General features: G+C 42.4%; 1 protein-coding gene across 5 annotated transcripts in view; it reads left to right on the top strand.

Moving 5' to 3' along the window:
- SMARCA2 (SWI/SNF related, matrix associated, actin dependent regulator of chromatin, subfamily a, member 2) overlaps positions 1-19,376 on the top strand; it is a 283,693-nt gene that overhangs the window by 86,788 nt on the left and 177,529 nt on the right. For all 5 annotated transcript variants that reach the window (XM_068235810.1, XM_068235819.1, XM_068235838.1 and 2 more), the window contains exons 3-6: positions 3,054-3,186; positions 10,334-10,708; positions 11,272-11,373; positions 12,458-12,707. In XM_068235810.1, coding sequence (XP_068091911.1) covers positions 3,054-3,186; positions 10,334-10,708; positions 11,272-11,373; positions 12,458-12,707 — 860 coding nt within the window. The remainder of the gene's footprint in view (positions 1-3,053; positions 3,187-10,333; positions 10,709-11,271; positions 11,374-12,457; positions 12,708-19,376) is intronic.

Below are 19,376 nucleotides of genomic sequence, written 5' to 3'. Positions count from 1 at the left end.
GCTTGAATCGGACATGTCGGAATTAATCGATTCGATGCGTATCGACTGACGCATCGAACGCGGAAACGCATGGTGTGTATCCAGCATTAGACTGCTACTATGCATACTATATGATATGCAGCAATTGATCTTCTTTATTGTAATTGCTATTCTGTTTCCTTTGTTCCCTTACTAGGCATGGTATTGTTGTACATGATCATCAGATATTATTGTGCTGTTGATGGCTGCCATACAGATGACACTAATTGACTAGTCAATGCTATTTCCTTCTTTGGTTTGCACGTCTGTTTTCTTGGTGGATTGTTCATTACTGGACAGCAGTATTTACATTTGTATAGCCAGTAACCTTAGAGATGCATCTTCAATGAAAATTAATTTTATTCATTGTTACATAAATGATTGCATTTATTTTCCATTTGTAGTTACTTTAAAAAAAAAAACAAAACACTTTTATAATGGAAGAATTATACATATATTTGAATCACACTTAATTAGTAGATATGATTTTGTTCTCTTGTCCTCTGGGTGTACTATGGAGCAGTTGGATGCAAGTAAATATTTTGCTTAGGGCTCATCTATTTGTGCATTTTACCAAACGGAATATCATGTAGATTCCTTTGTGAAAGCCCACGGAATGCGTGACACCATCACCTCCGGCCCAGCTGACTGTATTGCCCTGCTTTTTCCAGCTCCCATCTGTCCTGTGTGTTTATGCATGTTGCTTCTCCATTTGTTAATGTGCAGAGTTCTGTAAATGTGCTGGCATGTTCACTTCCTCCCCCAGTCTTATGACTGATAACTGAAGATGGGCCTTGAGCCTCTTCTCCAGCATCACAGCATTGTGATAGGAAAGGATCTTCAATAGCTGTTTGTCACCAGAGCAGGTTGGGAGCCTGTCAGCCTATTTAGAACCTGCCAGTTCTGCATAGCACCAACTCTTCAGCTGAACACCCCCCCCCCCCCCACAACTTTTAGTTAACCTCCCCGGCGGTGCATTTCTATCCGGATTTATGGGTCTAAAAGCAGTACATTTTTTTTAAAAAGAATTTTAGGCCTCCAATTCTTATAACTCACCAAAATATATCAGAATAAAAGCCTGGTAGACATTCCGCGTAGATATAAGACTGGAACACAAAATTGTTGAATCAATTAAATTTATGATAAACTTTAAAAATTGTGAAACTGTACAAATAAGGCAGGCAGAGAGTAGTCAAAATACAGGAAGAGGCATGTATTGTAATGTATGTACTGTAAGTCTGTGCAGGCGGCAGGGAGAGAGTAGTCAAAATACAGGCAGACGTCGGTGCAGGTAGCAGGCTGAGAGTAGTCAAAATCCAGGTAAAAATTGGTAACAGTAAGGTAGTAGCATTTAGCTCAGAAGTTGGGAACCAAATTGGCTATATTGTTAACATCTTGTGCTTTTAAATGATCTTATCTGTCATCTCTGCCATGGCAGTCAGGTGACACTGGAGAGATCAAATTACAACTTGTAATTGGAGACGAATGAGTAGGAATTAACACACCACACACACACACGCACGCGCGCCGGTTTTCGGGTCCACTTAATTTTTCCCCCGGTGATGTCACGCAGCAAACTGCCACCCAGCTGTCCTGAACTGACCAGCGTGGGACCCAGGAAAACAATAACTATATCTGAGCTCTATATTTTCATCTAACTATAACAAATGTTAGGATAGCCGTAATGCATATAAACAGTGTGTGTGTGTGTGTGTGTGTGTGTGTGTGCGTGCGTGCGTGCGTGCGTGCGTGCGTGCAAAAGTAATTTTTGTAGATATAATGGTACTTTTCAAATCCAATTTATAAAGTGAGCATCACCTAAAGTGGTCAACACTGTTATTTTTTTTCAATTATCTTTTTATTGTTCAGAAAGAATAAAGAAACAAATATTAAACATATGTCAACATCAATTATGCAACAGTCATGCTTGGAGTATATTATCCAGAGAATAACAGCGATAAGACAGAATATCATATACCAATATAATAACTTTAAAGTGGTCAACACTGTTATGCGGGATTGTTTATTTATTTTTTTTATATATTTTTTTTAATAATCACTAGTTTCATCAGAAATTCAAAATCTATGATGTTTATATTGCTGGAATCAGCTGACTGTCAAAAGGTGACCATTAACAATACAATTCTTCGGAAAGATCGATCATCCAACTTGATCATAATATCGATCAGAAAGTATCGTTTGGGCCTACTAATGGAAGGATAGCTACTATCCAATTAGTCAGTTTCATTGTTCTCTTTCCTTCCCCTCCCACTCCACAACGCTTTCTTCTGTGCATGGTCCCTCTGCTGCTCCTCCATAGTAACATATGTCTGTGCAGCCTTGGCTTCGGCTACGAACTGTTGCCCGGGGGATCAAGTCTTCTGAACTTGGAAGATGGCATTAATTTTGTATCTTTGTGCATTACTGATCTTTTTGTTGCCCCTCCTCCCAAGTTCCACTACATCAAAGTGGTATACTGTATTCAGCTGGCTGCTATAGGTCTACAAACCGCTTAATCAATCACTCTGGGATACATTTTATTCAAGTAGGGTTTGAGTTTAGTCCTGTACAGACATCAGGCTTTTTGTAGGTCAAAACCATCACTTATAATTGTTTGACTAAAAGTCTGACTATATAGAGACATCTTGTGTGTCCTTCGCTTGTCAGAATTCTTGCTACTACCAGTTGGCCACGTTGAAATCTTTTCAGTGGAATGATCTGTTCCTGCCTGCAGTGGTAAGACTCCTGCTTCTCCTCCCCTTCCCATCTTCATAGTACATGCAGTTTGTCTGCACTGAACTTGCATAACTTTCATAAGTTTCATCGACTTGGCCAGACTTTCGGACAGAATGATTACAGTGAAATGTTTGGCTGACAAATAGTGATGTCTGTATGGGGCTAGCAAACTATGAAACATTTGTATAGTGTATTTGATTCCTAGAACCACATTGTAGAGTTTTCTTTTTGATTAAGTGAGATAAGCTTTGTTATATGTCTGAAAAGCCTTTTTGTGAATCATCATATCTTCTTTTCAGCCTCCCATGGAAAGTATGCATGAAAAAGGAATGTCAGAGGAAATGCACTGTGCTACTATGAAAAGCTCAAACATGAGACCACCACATGCTGGTATGGGTCCTCCTCAGAGCCCGATGGATCAGCACAGTCAAGGTACTTTTTACTTTCCAGTTTTTTCAAAGGTTTGGTTACATTGTTCTGACTGTGCAGATAGAAACTTACATGTGCACCATACTGCATTTTATATTCATAGTATTAATCTGTGAATTAAACAAACTCCGCTTAAAACTTGTTATATCTTTTTTTTCATGTGGTAGTTGTCGAAATACTATACTGACATTTTTTTTCCTGCCTATTTATGAAATAATGTGCAGGAAAAGTACCTTATTTTTCGGACTATAAGACGCTCCGGACAATAAGACGCACCTAGGTTAAAAGGACAAAAAATGGGTGAAAAAATAATTATACTAAACCTGGTGCGCCCATGGTGCAGGGGCGTCTTGTGGAGCTTCACCCCCCCCCCCACCCCCTCCCCCGAGGCGGCAAACAGCATGCAAAAGTGAGGGATACGAGCACACAAATGCCAAGTGAATACAAGGATCAACCTGTGTCACCTGACTGCCATGGCAGATAAGCTCATTTGAAAGCACAGGATGTGAACCCTATGTCTGTTTAATTAAAGCAGGAAGTAGAAACAAGGAAGATATATGGTAGGATTTGTATCGGCTGTAACAAAGAAATGTTTTTCTTTAAAGGTTATTATGCTTTTGGTTATCTTTTAGAGTAGAGAGGAAGTTCTGAGTTCAGGTTTGTTTTTTAAGCACACACTCCTCTCACAGCACATGATACTAATCAAATACCCATGCCCAAATATGCAGCCTGAATAGAGCTGCAGCATGGCTTCCACATGAAGCTGTAAAAGTGTATGTACATGAAGGGGCAGGTGCGCCTGGATGCAATCACTCAGTTGTGGCAAACACAGTTTATGTTTTTGAAATGGAAATGGTGAATACCGTGGTCCGGACCGCGAGATGGAACAGCAGACAGACATGATTGGTCTATCCGGGGTCTTTATTTCACACCTGATTGGCTTGATGACTTGTGATTGTCTGCGGTGTCCCTTCAATGGCCCGCCCGCGTAGGTAACGCAGCAACTCCTAGTGCAGTCTGAGCGCTGCTCTCTGAATGGTCCTGGTGGCGGAGGTGTGCCAGTGACTCCCTTCGGATTATCCCAGATGGCGGCGGGGTTCCCGCAATTGGTGCGCACGTAGCAAAGTGAACGATCCCGGAAGCTGCAGCCGCATTGTAAACATTCCTCTCTGATCGTTCCTGGGTTCCGCCTCCTCCCCGTCTGACCGGCGTCTTCCTAGTCAGACGGGGAGGAGGCGGAACCCAGGAACGATCAGAGAGGAATGTTTAGAATGCGGCTGCAGCTTCCGTGAACGTTGTTCACTGTGCTACGTGCGCACCAATTGCGGCAAACCCCGCCGCCATCTGGGCCAATCCGAAGGGAGTCACTGGCACACCTCCGCCACCAGGACCAATCAGAGAGCAGCGCTCAGACTGCACTATGAGTTGCTGCGTTACCTACGCGGGCGGGTCATTAATGGGACACCGCAGCCAATAAGGTGGGAAATAAAGACTCAAAGACACCAATCACGTCTGTCTGCTACTCCGTCTCGTGGCCCTGCAGCACATGACGAAAGGAAATTATTAATTATTTAAAAGCGCAAGGCTTATTGCAGCATATTTGGACCATAAGACGCACACACATTTCCCCCCCTCTGGGAAATAAAAACTGCGTCTTATGGTCCGAAAAATACGGTAAGTGACCCTTTCTAGACCATACTAGGTAGGAAATGCAGTGTATATCATTAAATCACCTTAAATGGCTACTGTAATGCAAAAATAGTTTACCTTACCTTGGGCTTCTGCCGCCCAGCCCCCCCCCCCCCCCCACTGCAGAGGTCCTGTGCCCGCGACAAGACAAAACGAATACCCATTCCCCCGCGCCATGGCTTGTTTCCAGTATTTGTGACTTGAGCGCAGGAAGCTCCCAAAGACGTCAGCTGAGCAAGACCGCGTGTAGCCAGTCCCATGCAGGCGCAGTGGCTTGCGACATTAGTCGCAAATACTGGAAGCAAACCGTGGTGGGGGACTGGGGGATTGTTTTGACAGGATGTCTGTGGGGGGGCTGGTAGTTTTGCATTACAGTACGCCTTTAACTTGAATTGGAAGTGTATGAACCCTGCATATTTTTTTTTTTTTTTTTAATTTTTTATTTTGTAAAGGCAGCCATTTCATGAGCTTGTGTTCTACAATTGAGCATGACTCCATGTTAACATATCTCCTGCTTTCTTCACAAAAATGCCATTACATTGCAACAGCTCCCTTTGTTCATGATAAGATGAGCAAAATTGTGTTCATTAGGGCACAGGTACAATAGGAAAAGAATGAGCTGTAGCTTAATGTTTAGCATGTAAAGGAGGAGTGAGAGTTTGTGATGCATTGTGAAGAGTATCAGCAGAGCGACTAAAGCGTATGCACATCTTCACTTCATTGTACCCCTCTATATTACATCTGCACATGTCAGTACGCACCCCTAAGTATGCCCTACATTTTACTGCAGCAGACAATCGGACATGCAGAAAGATCTCAGCTTTCCTTTGGTCCCGTTTACACTTGCCCGATGTTGTGTATGTAGTCCTCTTTTGAAACAATCTAACCAGTATGACTTTTTGTCCAAAAAAATAAACATTATGCAAATTTGAAAAACTCATTTGTGCATGACAGAAAACATAAGTACAAATGTGGTTTCTCACACACTGCAGTGTGAGAAAGCACTTTGTGTTTGCCTCAGTTCATGAGTTTTACAACTTGTTGGTGCTTTTTTGGTGTGCTGCTGTGTTCCTGGTTGCTATCAATAACTTCTAAATGCATGCATTTTCCTGACAAGTGCAAATTATTGTGCTTGTAAAAACGCAACCCATAAATGTGTACGCACATCTGACAACTTAACTTTCCCATGAAAACCATATGCAATGCAGTATATGCATTTGTGCACAGAAATATGCCAGAATGTACATAGTGTGAGAGAGCCCCTAATGCTAGAAATATTACCTCTCTTAATTGTCACAAAGTACAGAGAAAAAAAGTTTATAATTTGTTTGCGTCTTCATTCAAGAGATTTCCTTTATAAGTACAGAGGGAAAGGGTTGAAGATAAAAGTGTGTGTGTGTGTGTGTGTGTGTGTGTGTGTGTGTGTGTGTGTGTGTGTGTGTGTGTGTGTGTGTGTGTGTGTGTGTGTGTGTGTGTTAATATTGCTGTCTGTGCATGTTAATCACTTCCAACTTGGGAACCATTGCATGAAAATTGAAGTCAGTAGAACTGGATTGTGCAGTGGATAAAGCTATGTACACACAGCAAATGAATATTGTTGGAAGCAACCGATAAATGACTCATCGGATATAGTTTCAAAATCTTTAACTGACTGATACTCAACGGTGCTAAGGCATTTTGAATGACCAACCTAATAGAACAAGTTGGTAGCAAATATTTCATCAGCGGTGTGTACAAAGCTTGTTAGATCTTTAAACAATTGTACAGGGAAGTGCCATAGACTTTGCAGACACTTCTGTTTCCAGGCCGTCACATCCTACAGCATAACGATCACATCTGTTTACAATGGGTTGAGATTCATTTTTAGTATTCTGCTGCTGTTTCACATCACATCGCTTGACATCTTCCATACTTGATTGGGGAGCGGTCTTTCATTAAAGGACATCTGAGCTGAAAGTTTAAAGATTAAAACCACTTATCTGGGGCTTCTCCCAGCCACTAGCAATCCATCTGGAGCTTCTGTGGTTCCGCTGCCCTCCAGTGCAGCATGCCGTCTGAATCACACTGGCATGCAGTTCGGACAGCAAGCCTGTTGTCTAAATAAGCAGTGTTTTCCTGTCTGCCTCACGTGGGGAAATGCTGTGTATTCAGATGTAGTGGAATAAATGTTCTGAACACCAATCTATTTTCCTACAGTTTGCAAACTAGCTCCTTGTTTCTGTGGGTTTCCTTTGGGCTGTCTAAATTTCTTTTCGCAACTTAAGAACACACTGACTGGCAGTGGTGTAGCTATGAAGCTTTGGGCCCCAGTGCACGTTTTACAGTGAGTCTCTCCCCCCCAGCAGCAGCAGGAGTGGAACAATTTGTGAATGATCATTACTATTCAAAGCATCCATAGAAGTGATCATTACCAGCACAGGACCAATAGAGAGCTAATACTGCGTTTGAGGCACTCTAGCCCCAGGGCTCCAGTGCGGATGCAACCTCTGCATCCCCTATTTCTAAGCCACTGATGTTGGGTTGACTCTCTGAAATGGCAGGACATTAGCATATGAGTCCTTCTGGGGACATATGTGAATGGCTTTATCTAGTCTATCAAGATGTGCGTCATCTGTGATATTCAGTAAATAAATGAATACATACATATTTTACTTGTCCCATCTCTCTATTTAAAATGAAAAATAATTTTTTTTTGTAGCTCTAGCATTGTCTCTTCTTCTATTCACACTTTTGTGAATGCTCAGCACTGTTTATCCTGCACGTTGCTACCACCTAACCAGATAAAAATAACGTGCATCTGTACTGATTATGTAAGCAAAATAAAAAAACAGGCCTCTCACGCTTGCATAACACCTTACATTTTGATGTGACAGAAACAAATCTCAGCTTTCATAGCTTTAAACTTACCTGAACAATTTACTTTTTCAGTGCTGCACTGTAACTAAGCGATTAGCATCCTTATTCTGCAACACAAGACCCTGGGCTCAATTGCCTTTTGGGGACATTGCATGCATGGGAGTGTGCATGTTCTTCCTTTGTGTAGGATAGCTCTTGGAGCCTAAAACCAAATTCTCCCTCTTCCCAGCTCATAATCACAAAGGGAAACCATCACCATCACTTCAGTGCCTTTCATTTTTATACTTACATAAAGATAACATTCTTGCACAGTATAGCGGACCCGATTGGGCTTTGCTACTTCCGTCAGGGGTTTTGTTTTTTCTTTTACAGATAGAAATATATGTTGATGCGTTTTTTTTTCTTTACTTTTAAAATCTTGGTTAGGCCACCAGTTAGTCTTTTTCAGTCAATAAAAATGAATGCATTATGGGTTCCCCTTGATCATTATCGACAGCTGAAAAACGTTCTAAACTATCCTAGGACTTGGTGAATCATTTTAGACCATCCCTAAGATATTGCAAATTGAACAGGTTGCTTTTCTTTGAAATCATGTTTAACCATCTTGCCGATGTTGTGTTAAAAATTGGTGTGTCATTTCTTGCCCATAGCGCACATCCATCATAGCATATTACATCACTCCTTCTACAGCGTGCACACATTACCTCATTCCCACCTTCTGTTCACAGCATATTTGCCAGTAGAGGCTAGTGTGATTATGCCTTTCACTTTCAAACCTGCTTTAGAAATAGAACATGAAATCTGTGCTGTGTGGCGACACAGACAATTCATCTTCCAGAACTTTTGGTAAATGAGCTCCATTGTTCCCAGTTATTTTTTTTTATATGGATGCATGGTACTGCAATTCTAGAAATGCACTGTAATGATTTCATAGCACTCTTATGTCAGCTGCTCACATAAGAAAATGCCTACAATTTCTAAAAGATTTCTCAGTTTTTCTTTTACAATACAATTCAAATACTAAGGGCTTGATTCACAAAGCGGTGCTAACTGTTAGCACGCCTGTGAAAACCCCCTTAGCACGTCTAAATGAGCTTTATGCGCGCAAAACTTTACGCGCGCACTGCACAGAGCGCAGGGCGCTCCGCGCGAAGTGCCCATTAAAGCCCATGGGACTTAGCGTGCGATCTGATTGAGAAAACCGGTGCTAACCTACTTAGCACCCTTGTTAGCGTGCCTAAAGACTTTAGACGTGCTAAGTAGGTTAGCACCGCATAGTGAATCAAGCCCTAAGTGGGATAACAAAAGGAGTATCCTTGACGGTCACAAACTGAGAAAGATGGATATGGATTATGTGAGCCAGCCACTCATTAAAAAAATATTGTGTGTATGTACCTTGGCTCCTGAGTGTCTTCTTCACCCATTGACTTACCATGCCTACATTCCAGATTCCCTGGCACAATGGTCATGTGAGATGTATGGCAATTTCCATCATGTTTTGTGATGAATTAAAGGGGATATAGTGTGAAATAATTTCCTTTTTTAAATAATATGCATAGTGAATATAGTATATTAGATAATGCTCCACAGAAAAAGTCATGTCCAAAGTGTAATACCATAATTAGGAGGACTGTTTTACGGGAGCACTGTAATAAGAACAGCATTTGTGGAAATTATCCCAGTCTGTATGCATGTTGGATTATCATGGCTGTGTACAAATTAACAAGCTGACACATCATTGCATTCCAGCGGATCTGGAGGTGTGTTTAGCTTCTAAGGGCAACAATGGTTAATTTGCATATATTCAGCAGTGTTGCACTGGGAGACATCTCAAGCTCACTCCAACCTGAATTATCACATTCTTTCGGTTTTAAGAAAGCAAACTTTTGTTTTCCATGGAAATTATAAGAAGCTATACAATATGAACAACTATAGTAGAGAGCACTATAATTAAGGACATGAAATTAGCACAGAGTGCAAAGGACTAACATGGAATAGGGCCTGAAACCACACTTTTAGAGACCATGCCTACTGTAAAATAAATCCGCACTCCACCCACTAAGGGGTTCCCTGAGATTCTGGTATTGAGAGAGGTTGTTTTAGAGGTCGCTAGCTTCCTAGCTGTAATACTTATAACAAAACTACACAATTTGGTAAATCGTTTTCAGAATACATATGGAAATGTGGGCTTCTGATTTCACTGACAAAGCTTTTTCTGGGTCATTGACCATGAAGTCATGGAATGAGCATGACCTCCACAGAGCAAGCAACTACTAAAGCAAGCAACTAAAGGGAGCTTGCAGTTCTGTAACCACAGGTTATCATGTATAACATGTGACGGGGTTAGCAAAATCTGGCTTGTGTGAAATTTTGTTTGAAGAGCTAATTCTAACTTGGGAAAACCATGACCCATTTCTGTCCAGACTGCTGTAAGACATTACCTTGATGTTTAATCATGTTGAGAATGTTTTTTATACCAAGGCAAGGTTTCATTTAACTTGCAAAACTCTTTTTAAGTGTATACAAGTGTAAAATTGATACTATTACCAGGGAAACAGATGGTGTTCACAGTTATGCAGTGTATTAATACATACATGTTTTTCAGGGTACATGTCCCCTCATCCTTCTCCCTTGGGAGCTCCAGAACATGTGTCTAGTCCAATGTCAGGTGGAGGCCCAACACCTCCTCAGATACCGCCAGCACAGCCTGGGCACATGATGCAAACTGAACAGCAGGTTATCAGCCAGCCCAATCGAGTACCTTCAGCATTTAGTCAAGTGCAGCTTCATCAGCTTCGTGCGCAGATACTAGCTTACAAGATGTTGGCCAGAGGGCAGCCATTGTCTGAAAACCTGCAACTAGCTGTGCAAGGAAAGAGGACGCTACCTGCAATCCAGCAACCACAAACGCCACAACAGCCTCCACAAGCACCACAGCAGCCACCGCCGCAACAGCCCCCGGCTAATTATAGACCGCCAGGTAAGTTGCTAAACGCATGGAACCTTCACCTTTTACTGAAATGATCAAGAACCAAATAACGCAGCACTGAAGCAAGATTTGTGCACATACATTATTGATCAGTAGTGCTCAATTTTCACTTTTTACAGTAGTAGTCAGCTCTCTCTGCATTGCCTCCTCCCTCCTTTCACCTTCTAACTATGGATATCCAATTCAATGAGATGCTAATAGTTCCAAGGTCATGCAAATTTTATGCAAATATATGCAGCTTTGAAACAGACTGAGCAGAATGTCTGTACGCCGATTACTGTATATTTTTTTATTTTTTGAGTCCAGGTGCTTTTTAAAATCGTTTTTGGAACTAAGTCACATTTACAAAAACAATCATAAAGCCTTTATTAAACTGAGCTATTTTTCGATTCTTGCGTGGTCATCACCAACTGTATTTATAGTCCGCAGTTTCCTGTGTTTTTTTTTTTTTTTTTTTTCATGTTGGTGTTTTTATTCACTTTGCTTATCTTTCTGTGGTAGGAGTAGGGTAATCTGGAATTATACAGCTTTTGATTTGGTTTTCATTTTGGTAGGTATGGGAATGCATCCGATGGGAGTCCCACCTGCTGGGACTGGACCTACTCCAGTAATACCGGGGCATGCCGCAGGCATGGCGCCAAAGCCTTGGCCAGAAGGTAAGGCTTGGATGTTGTCCTCTGTTAGTATGTTTAGAAGTGTTAAAGAGTAAAGCTTTTATAAGACATTTAAAAGGATTGAATTTACTGTAAGATTTTCTTTTTTCATAAGGAACTATGGACAAAATGAGAAAAAAAGCTTGCTGTATCCATATGAGTAAAGTTAAATTGAGATCTTGTTGTACCTTTGATTATTGGTTTAACTCCCTGCAGAAGTTGCTGAAATAATCTCTCCTTCATCCAGTGGCATGACAATGGTAGTGGATTACTCTGATTCTACTCCTGTTGTCAACCAAATATCAGCAGAACTGAAAGTTTGTCAACAGTCATGTTGACTCAGCATGGTGAGTTGGGTGTTAACAGCTAACAGTCACCACCATAGGTCAAGAGAAGTGTAGTCCTGTGTCCAAGCATTTGGGACAGGATGTGTCATATACCCCTTCCATCTGCATTTCTGATGGCATAGCTCAATGAAACTTCAAGGATGATGCAACTAATCTATTCAAAACTATTTAATGCTGGATACACACGGTGCGTTCGCGCACTCGATTTTCCCGTCGATTCCCGTCGATTCGTTTATTTCCAACATGTCCGATTTGAATTTCGATGGATCGTTAGGTCGATTCGCCATACTTTGCATGCAAATCGACCTAACGATCCATTGAAATCCAAATCGGACATGTTGGAAATAAACGAATCGACGGGAAAATCGAGTGTGCGAACGCACCGTGTGTATCCAGCATTAGGTTCCTATAAATCTTTGTTGACCAAATAAAGTAAAATGATTCTAATATGCAATGAGCGTGTGACTCTCAGATGCTCTGTATATTCAGTTGCACTATACCTAAGGAAGTAGGGCTACCTGTGATGCACGTAGCTTGGTACTTAATAAAATCCTTCATCTCCTGGTTATTTACCTAGGAAGTACAGTTCAGTGCTTTTGCTCCTGTTTATTTTTTCAGCACTTTTGGGTGCCTCCTAATCTATGTATACTTGGGTCTAAAGAAACCAAAGCTATCCCTTAATTCCTATCTGATGTATGTTTCAGTAGTCCTACAAGTACTACTTGTTTTTTTGTTCATAGGACAAACTTCAGAGCTTAATGTAACAGCTACTCCTCAGAAACTTGCTGTACCACCCCCAAGTGGAAGACCGTCACCAGCACCACCTGCAGCTCCTCCGACAGTTGCTCTGCCAGGTCCATCAGTTCCCCAACCTACTCCTGGACAGCCAGCACCTATTGTGCAGCTCCAACAGAAACAGAACCGTATCAGCCCTATCCAGAAACCACAGGGTCTAGATCCTGTTGAAATACTGCAAGAAAGGGAATACAGGTACAGTACATTGTCAGAGAATGTTGATGTGCTTCCTCTACCTTCTGTGAAGGTTTGTAATGTGTTGGGTTCTTTTGTGTTTGGGTGATAGCCCTAGTGTTGTGCCTTTAGCAAGGGATTTCTATTAAGACATCAGCTAATGATAAATTCCAAGACGCCAGCAGCAAGAATTGGCTGCTTCTGTATGATCACTGGTTTGTCCAAGGAAAGCAACCTGGTGGTCTGAAAGGTGAATGGTGGAAACGCAGCTTGTTTGCCAGCTGTCAGTTGAAGTGATGTGGACTTCCTAATGTTGAAAAAAATGGTGGTAACAGTTAGATTCTTTCACATGTGGTGGATTGCAGAGCTAACGCCAGAAGATGCTTGGACAGACAGCTGACCGCTACCTGAAATAATCATGAGCAATTCTGCAACAGAAATGACCTGTCTGTATGTAGCTTACCGTGCACCTGAGGTGACATAATGAGTAATGAGATAGACATGTGTATGTACGATGGCAAGCATACAAAGAACTAGGCTGTGTTCATTACTTTCTTCCTTCTCTGGAAAGCGTTAACATTCAGGTATGTAAGCAAGTTTCTGTCCATTCAGGACATAGTGGAACTATAGCTAATCCTCACTTATGAGGAATTGCAGCCATAAACCTTGTCTGGCAGACAACAGTTTCTAAGTGCCAGGGATCGATTAAAAAAGTAATTGAGCAGAGTCAAATACAATTGTATCTCAGTTTTTATTTTCTCCTCTGGTTGACTTCAACTACTTTCGTACCAGCAGTCTATGCCCCCTTAACGACCAGAGACTGTTGGCACGGTGAATCACAGCACATACCCGCCGGTCTTGATGCTGTCTCATCGCATCGCCCCTGGCTCCTCTTTCTACCGTCTCTGACGGCAGAGTGCTGACAGCTGGTCAGGAGCTGCTTTCATTGGCTCCTGACGCTGTCTTATCAATGGAGGCTAATGTGATTGGCTCTCCGTGATCACGCGGTCAGAAGCCCATAAAAGCAGCCCCTGACCTGCTTACAGAGTTCACAGCGGAGCGAGATAATTGCGGCAAAATCGGTGGGGACGTGCGATTCAGTGTGACGTTGAATCTACGTCCAGTCAAGGCCGCAGCACCATCTGCTGGACATAGATTCGTACTGCATCGGTCCGGAACCAGTTAAAGGATACACAAGGTGACCTAAAATAGTAAAACCTTTACTCAACTGGGGCTTTTTTCCAGCCCTTACACGTCTCTGTGTTCTTGCGCAGTCACCCAGTCGTCAGCTGTTCCTTTTGCATTGCAACCTGGCCAGGTCAGCTTCTTCTGCACATGTGCCACTCATGCTCCCATGGCTGGGACTGTTCTGCGCAGGCAAGCAGTACATGTGCACATTGGCAGAAGAAGCCGGGTCTCCGTCCTTTACGGAGGGAACAGCTGTCAACTGGGTGGCTGCGCAGGGGGCCACCGAGACTTCTGGGGGATGAAAGAAGCCCCAGGTGAGTCACTTTTTTTTTTTTTTTTTTTTTAGAATCTTTATTTATACCAAAAATTTTTTACAAAAACCATCAATAATACATATCAATACATATCACATATCCTGGTATCCACCAGTTACATCGTTCTGGTCCCTTTTCAAGGGGGCCATTTCTGCTTAAAATGGATACTCCTAGTGGACATCATATTAACAAGCAGGTGTAAACCTTATATCACCATATTATACTGTTAATTCACCTCCATTCCCATCACTATATGTTCAATCATACTTTCTACCATCCACCCATGGTCTGATAGTCCTTCATTTCCACCCACAACTCTGCCATTCATTCAGTCATCTAAAAATTTAACCGGGAGGGGGGGGGGGAGCCCCCGGAGCCACGGAGAGCCAGAGTGCTTTCCTCTTAACTTTTCTCTTTTCTCTCTTTTCCCCTAATGAATGCCCCTCTTTTCTTTCTCTCACTCCCTGCTCATCAGAGATGCATATTCCTCCGTGTCCACAAATAAATTCCATTTTTCCCAACTCTTTTCTGTTAATTGTTCTCCTACCCTATTTTCCTGAACCAATTTCTCCATCTGAGAGATATGTGTCACCTCCCTCAACCATTCCCCTACTGATGGGGTATCCACTGATTTCCAGTGTCTAGCTATAAGTATTCTTGCTGCGTTTATTAGATATCTCGCTATTGAATTCCTGTATTTTTTGATACTAAAGGGGTTTACATGCAGGAGATAAAAGTCCGGGTCCTCTGGAGGAGCTAACCCAGTTATTTTTCCTAGATATTTTTTAACCTCTGCCCAAAACGGCTGGATTTCCTGGCACTCCCAGAATATATGAAATAAAGTTCCCCTTTTTGTCCGGCATCTCCAACACCCTGCCTCCGCTTCTCTAAAGATCTTATTTAACCTATCTGGCGTATGATACCACCTACTTATCATCTTGACTCCTGACTCCTGGATTCTTATGGACATCGAGCTTTTATGGGCGAAATATAATATCCTCTTCCATTCGGTATCTGTATATTCTTTTTGTAGGTCTCTTTGCCACTTCTCTCTCCATTTCCCTGTCAGATCAGATTCCGTGTTCAAGAGATTATAAATTTCTGAGATGGAGCCTCTATTTTGTCCCACTCCCACACACATTTTTTCAAAGGGCCTCAAATCTCTAGAGAATTCCACTTTTGTACCTTGGGACCTTAAGAATGATCTGATTTGAATCAAAGACCATTCTTCCAGTCTAGGTTTCTGTAATATTTCCTTGAGCTCTGAAATAGATACCCAGTCTCCTTCCTTAACTAGTTTAAAAGCTCTAATTTGTTCGGGGTCTCCCCACTGCATGAATGCCTTCTTATTACGCCCCGGGCTAAAATCGGGATTGTCTAATATCGGAAGGAGAGGCGAGGGCCGATTAATTAATTGAGTTCTACGGGAGTATAGGGATAGTAATTCCAGAGAGCATCTAAGGAAACATCCTGCGGGATGTGCAATTGAGGTTTTCCTCTTTAACCATGGGATCCCTGTTAAGGGTGTCTGTATGAAATTTTGCTCCAATCTCACCCATATTTTATCTTCTCTATTTCTGTGCCAATCTATTATCCTCTTTAGGGCTGCTGCTGCATGATATATTTGTGGGTTAGGGACCGCCATTCCCCCATTCTCTTTAGGCTGTGTCATAAGCCTATAATTGATGCGTGGTGGCCTAGAGTGCCAAATGAATCTCAGAAAATCTTTCCTCAATGTATCAAAAAAGGCTTTAGGTACTCTTATCGGGAGAGACTGGAACACATGCAGCAATCTCGGCATGACATTCATTTTTATGATGTTGATTCGTCCTAACCATGAGAATTCTGGTCTATTCCAGTAATTTAAGTCCTTTTTTATTTCTTGTGCTACTACTTTATAATTGCTATGGTATAGTTTCTGAATATTCGGGGAGATATTTATTCCTAAATATTTTAACGTGGAGGTCATCCAACTGAATGGGAAATTTCCTCTTAGATGTTCCACCTCTTCTTGTTCCATGGCTACCCCCATAGCTTGGCATTTAGGCCAGTTGATCTTAAACTTAGATAAATGTCCGTATCGTTTAAACTCAGCCATCAAACATGGCAGGGACACTCTTATTCCTGTAAGAAAAAATAAAAGGTCGTCTGCATAAGCGGCGACCTTGTGCATATCTCCGCCCACTTCCATGCCCTTTATATCTGAGTTTGCTCTGACCTTTCTCAGAAAGGGTTCTAATGTTAGCGCGAATATCAGCGGAGAGAGGGGACATCCCTGCCGAGTTCCATTAAAGATCTGTATAGGTTCTGAGGGTACCCCATTAACCCTAATTCTTGCCGAGGGGGAGGTGTATAGTGCCAAGACTCTGCACAGCATGTTTTCTCCCAATCCCACATGCCTGAGGGTAACCTCTATAAATTCCCAGTCCACCCTGTCAAATGCCTTCTCGGCATCTGTCGATAGGCACAAGACAGGGGACCCAGACACTTCAGCTGCTTGCATAAGCATCACTGCTCTCATAACGTTATCTCTAGTCTCTCTTCTCAGGACGAACCCAGCCTGATCTGGATGGATCAGAGCTGGTAGCCTGGGTGCTAGTCGCGCTGCCAGAATATGAGCAAATATCTTTAGATCTACGTTCAGCAATGCAATGGGTCTATAACTAGTGCACTGTGCTGGGTCCTTGCCCTTTTTCTGTATGACCGAGACCACAGATTGCAAGGAGTCCCTGCCGAAATCCGTTTGTTTGTCCCCTCTCTCCGCCAAAGAATTCACTGCCTCCACCAGATATGGCGCCAGAGCATTTTTATAGCATTTATAGTACTCTGCGCCAAATCCATCCGGGCCTGGGGCCTTACCTAATTTACAATGGGCTATGGCCTTCTCTACCTCTTCTAATGTAATAGGTTGTTCCAATTTTCGTATATCATCCTCATTTAGCGTAGGCATCCCGGATTCCCGCATGTATTCCAGTATCTCTCCTCGTCTTTTAGCTCTACTTTCCTCAGTTTCTCCTCTCCCTATCCCGTACAGTTCCTCATAGAATTCTTTAAAAACTCTAGCTATTGATTCATTCCTATGATGTTTCCTGGAATTTCGATCGACAATGAAGGGTACATAGTTGGCCTGTTGCTGCTGTTTGAGTGCCCTGGCCAATAATCTTCCTCCTTTATTACCATGCTCATAGAACGTTTTTTGGCATCTCTGGAGGGCATATCTGGCTCGTGTATACATTAAGGCTTTATATTTTTCTCTTTCTGCTGTTAATTCTCTAAGTATATCCTCTGTCCTATTCCCTTTATGCTGTCTTTCCAGCCTCTCTATATTCGCCATGAGTTCTTTTCTACGCTTCTCATTCTCCCGTTTTAAACGGCTTCCCTCTTGAATTAGCTTGCCTCTGATTACACTCTTATGCGCCTCCCATAGTATCATAGGGGAGACTTCTTCAGATCTATTCGTCTCAAAGTACATATCTATGCCCTTTGAGACTCTGTCTCTGATTTCCTCTTTCTGCAATAAGTAGGGATTTAGTCTCCATTGTGTATACCCATGCTGTCTTTTTACTAGGTCTATTTTTAGAAAAACAGGGGAATGATCTGACAAGGTGGCGCAGCCGATGGAGGTTTCCGGGCGATATGAGAGCAAATTTTGGGAAATAAACATATAATCAATACGTGAATGCATATTGTGGGGTGGGGAGAAATATGTGTAATCTTTTATTGCAGGGTGCTGGAGACGCCATATGTCACAAAGTTGCCTGTCTTGCAAGGATTTCCTCCCTCTTTTAATCCCTTTGTATGTGAGGAAGGATTTACCTGAAGATGAATCTATTACCGGTTCCAAAGTGAAATTCAGGTCTCCCCCAATTATTAGACTCCCTTCCGAGAACTCGTCCACCACTCTCAAAAAAGTCTCCAGGAAATCCAGCTGTTTACTGTTAGGGGCATAGAATGTACCCAAAGTCAGTCTACATGTCTCATATTTTCCTTTTATCAGTAGGAATCTACCCTCCGAGTCTCTATAAACTTCTTCCTCTTCTAGGTGAAATCCTCTCGCCATTATTATAGCTACTCCCCTTTTTTTCACATCTTCAGCGCTACTATATATAGCCTTGGGGTACCTCCTATTAGTTAATTTGGGGTGTCCAGAGTTTTTAAAATGGGTTTCCTGCAGAAATATTACCTCTACTCCCAGTTTGTGGCTCTCTAGTAACAGGGAAGACCGTTTCTCTGGTTTGTTCAGGCCTCGGGCATTCAGGGTCATAAATTTGAGGGTCATCTTTTGGCGCCTGACCATGATCTCCATGCTTCTTCAAGGGCTCCCCTTCGTCCCCTCCCCCCACACCCCCTGCCTCCACCATTCTCACCACATTCATGCCATTCACCCGTGCTCACTTGCAATTCGTACCCAGACCATTCCATCGAACCTTCTTTAAGGTGGACCAATTCCACCTGTACCCTCCTCAAGAGGGCTTCTGAGCTACGTGCTCTCTTTCTATAGGGTGGTCTGTTAGACCTCTTCCCTATTCCCTTTTGGGGTTCCTCACCCCTAGGGGACAAAATACTACGGATGACCTCAGTGACCCAGTCCCCCCCGTCCCCACCCCCATCCTCAGCACCATTGGGGAAAAAAAAAAAAAAAAAAGGGGGGGGGGGGGAGGCGGGGAAGGGAGAGCGAGGGAAGGGGAGAGGGACCGGGAGAAGAAGAAGGAAGAAAAAAAAAAAAAAAAAAAAGGGAAAAAGAGGGGAGAAGCAGGAAGAGGACACCAATCTATCCAACATAGGTTGGTTTCACAGATTTCATATCTGTTCTATGTATAAAGTGCGGTCAGAATCACCTCATCATCTTATTATATATAGCCTTTACAATGGTTATTGATCCCCCTTATTTACTATAGTGTTATCTATAATTTCCCCACTTATCCCCATATAGGCCCTCCATACTATGTGCACATCAAATATTTTCTTCTTTAACAATATAATCATTATATAATCATAGATTTCCTAACCTACATTGTGCCCTTTCTTATATAGATCATAATTTTCTTTTCTCCTCCCTCCCCCCCCCCCCCTCCTGGCAGTGGCGATGTGAGACAGGATCCTACTAGTGTCTTTTCCTGTTATTACGTGAAATTACTCCCCCCCCCCCCTATGTGTCTATTTATAACCTTATCAAGAAACCAACTTC

Source organism: Hyperolius riggenbachi, chromosome 1, assembly GCF_040937935.1.
Source record: "Hyperolius riggenbachi isolate aHypRig1 chromosome 1, aHypRig1.pri, whole genome shotgun sequence".
Lineage (NCBI taxonomy): Eukaryota > Metazoa > Chordata > Amphibia > Anura > Hyperoliidae > Hyperolius > Hyperolius riggenbachi.
The sequence above is the reverse complement of the archived record's forward strand: the minus strand, read 5'-3'. Positions and strand labels throughout refer to the sequence as shown.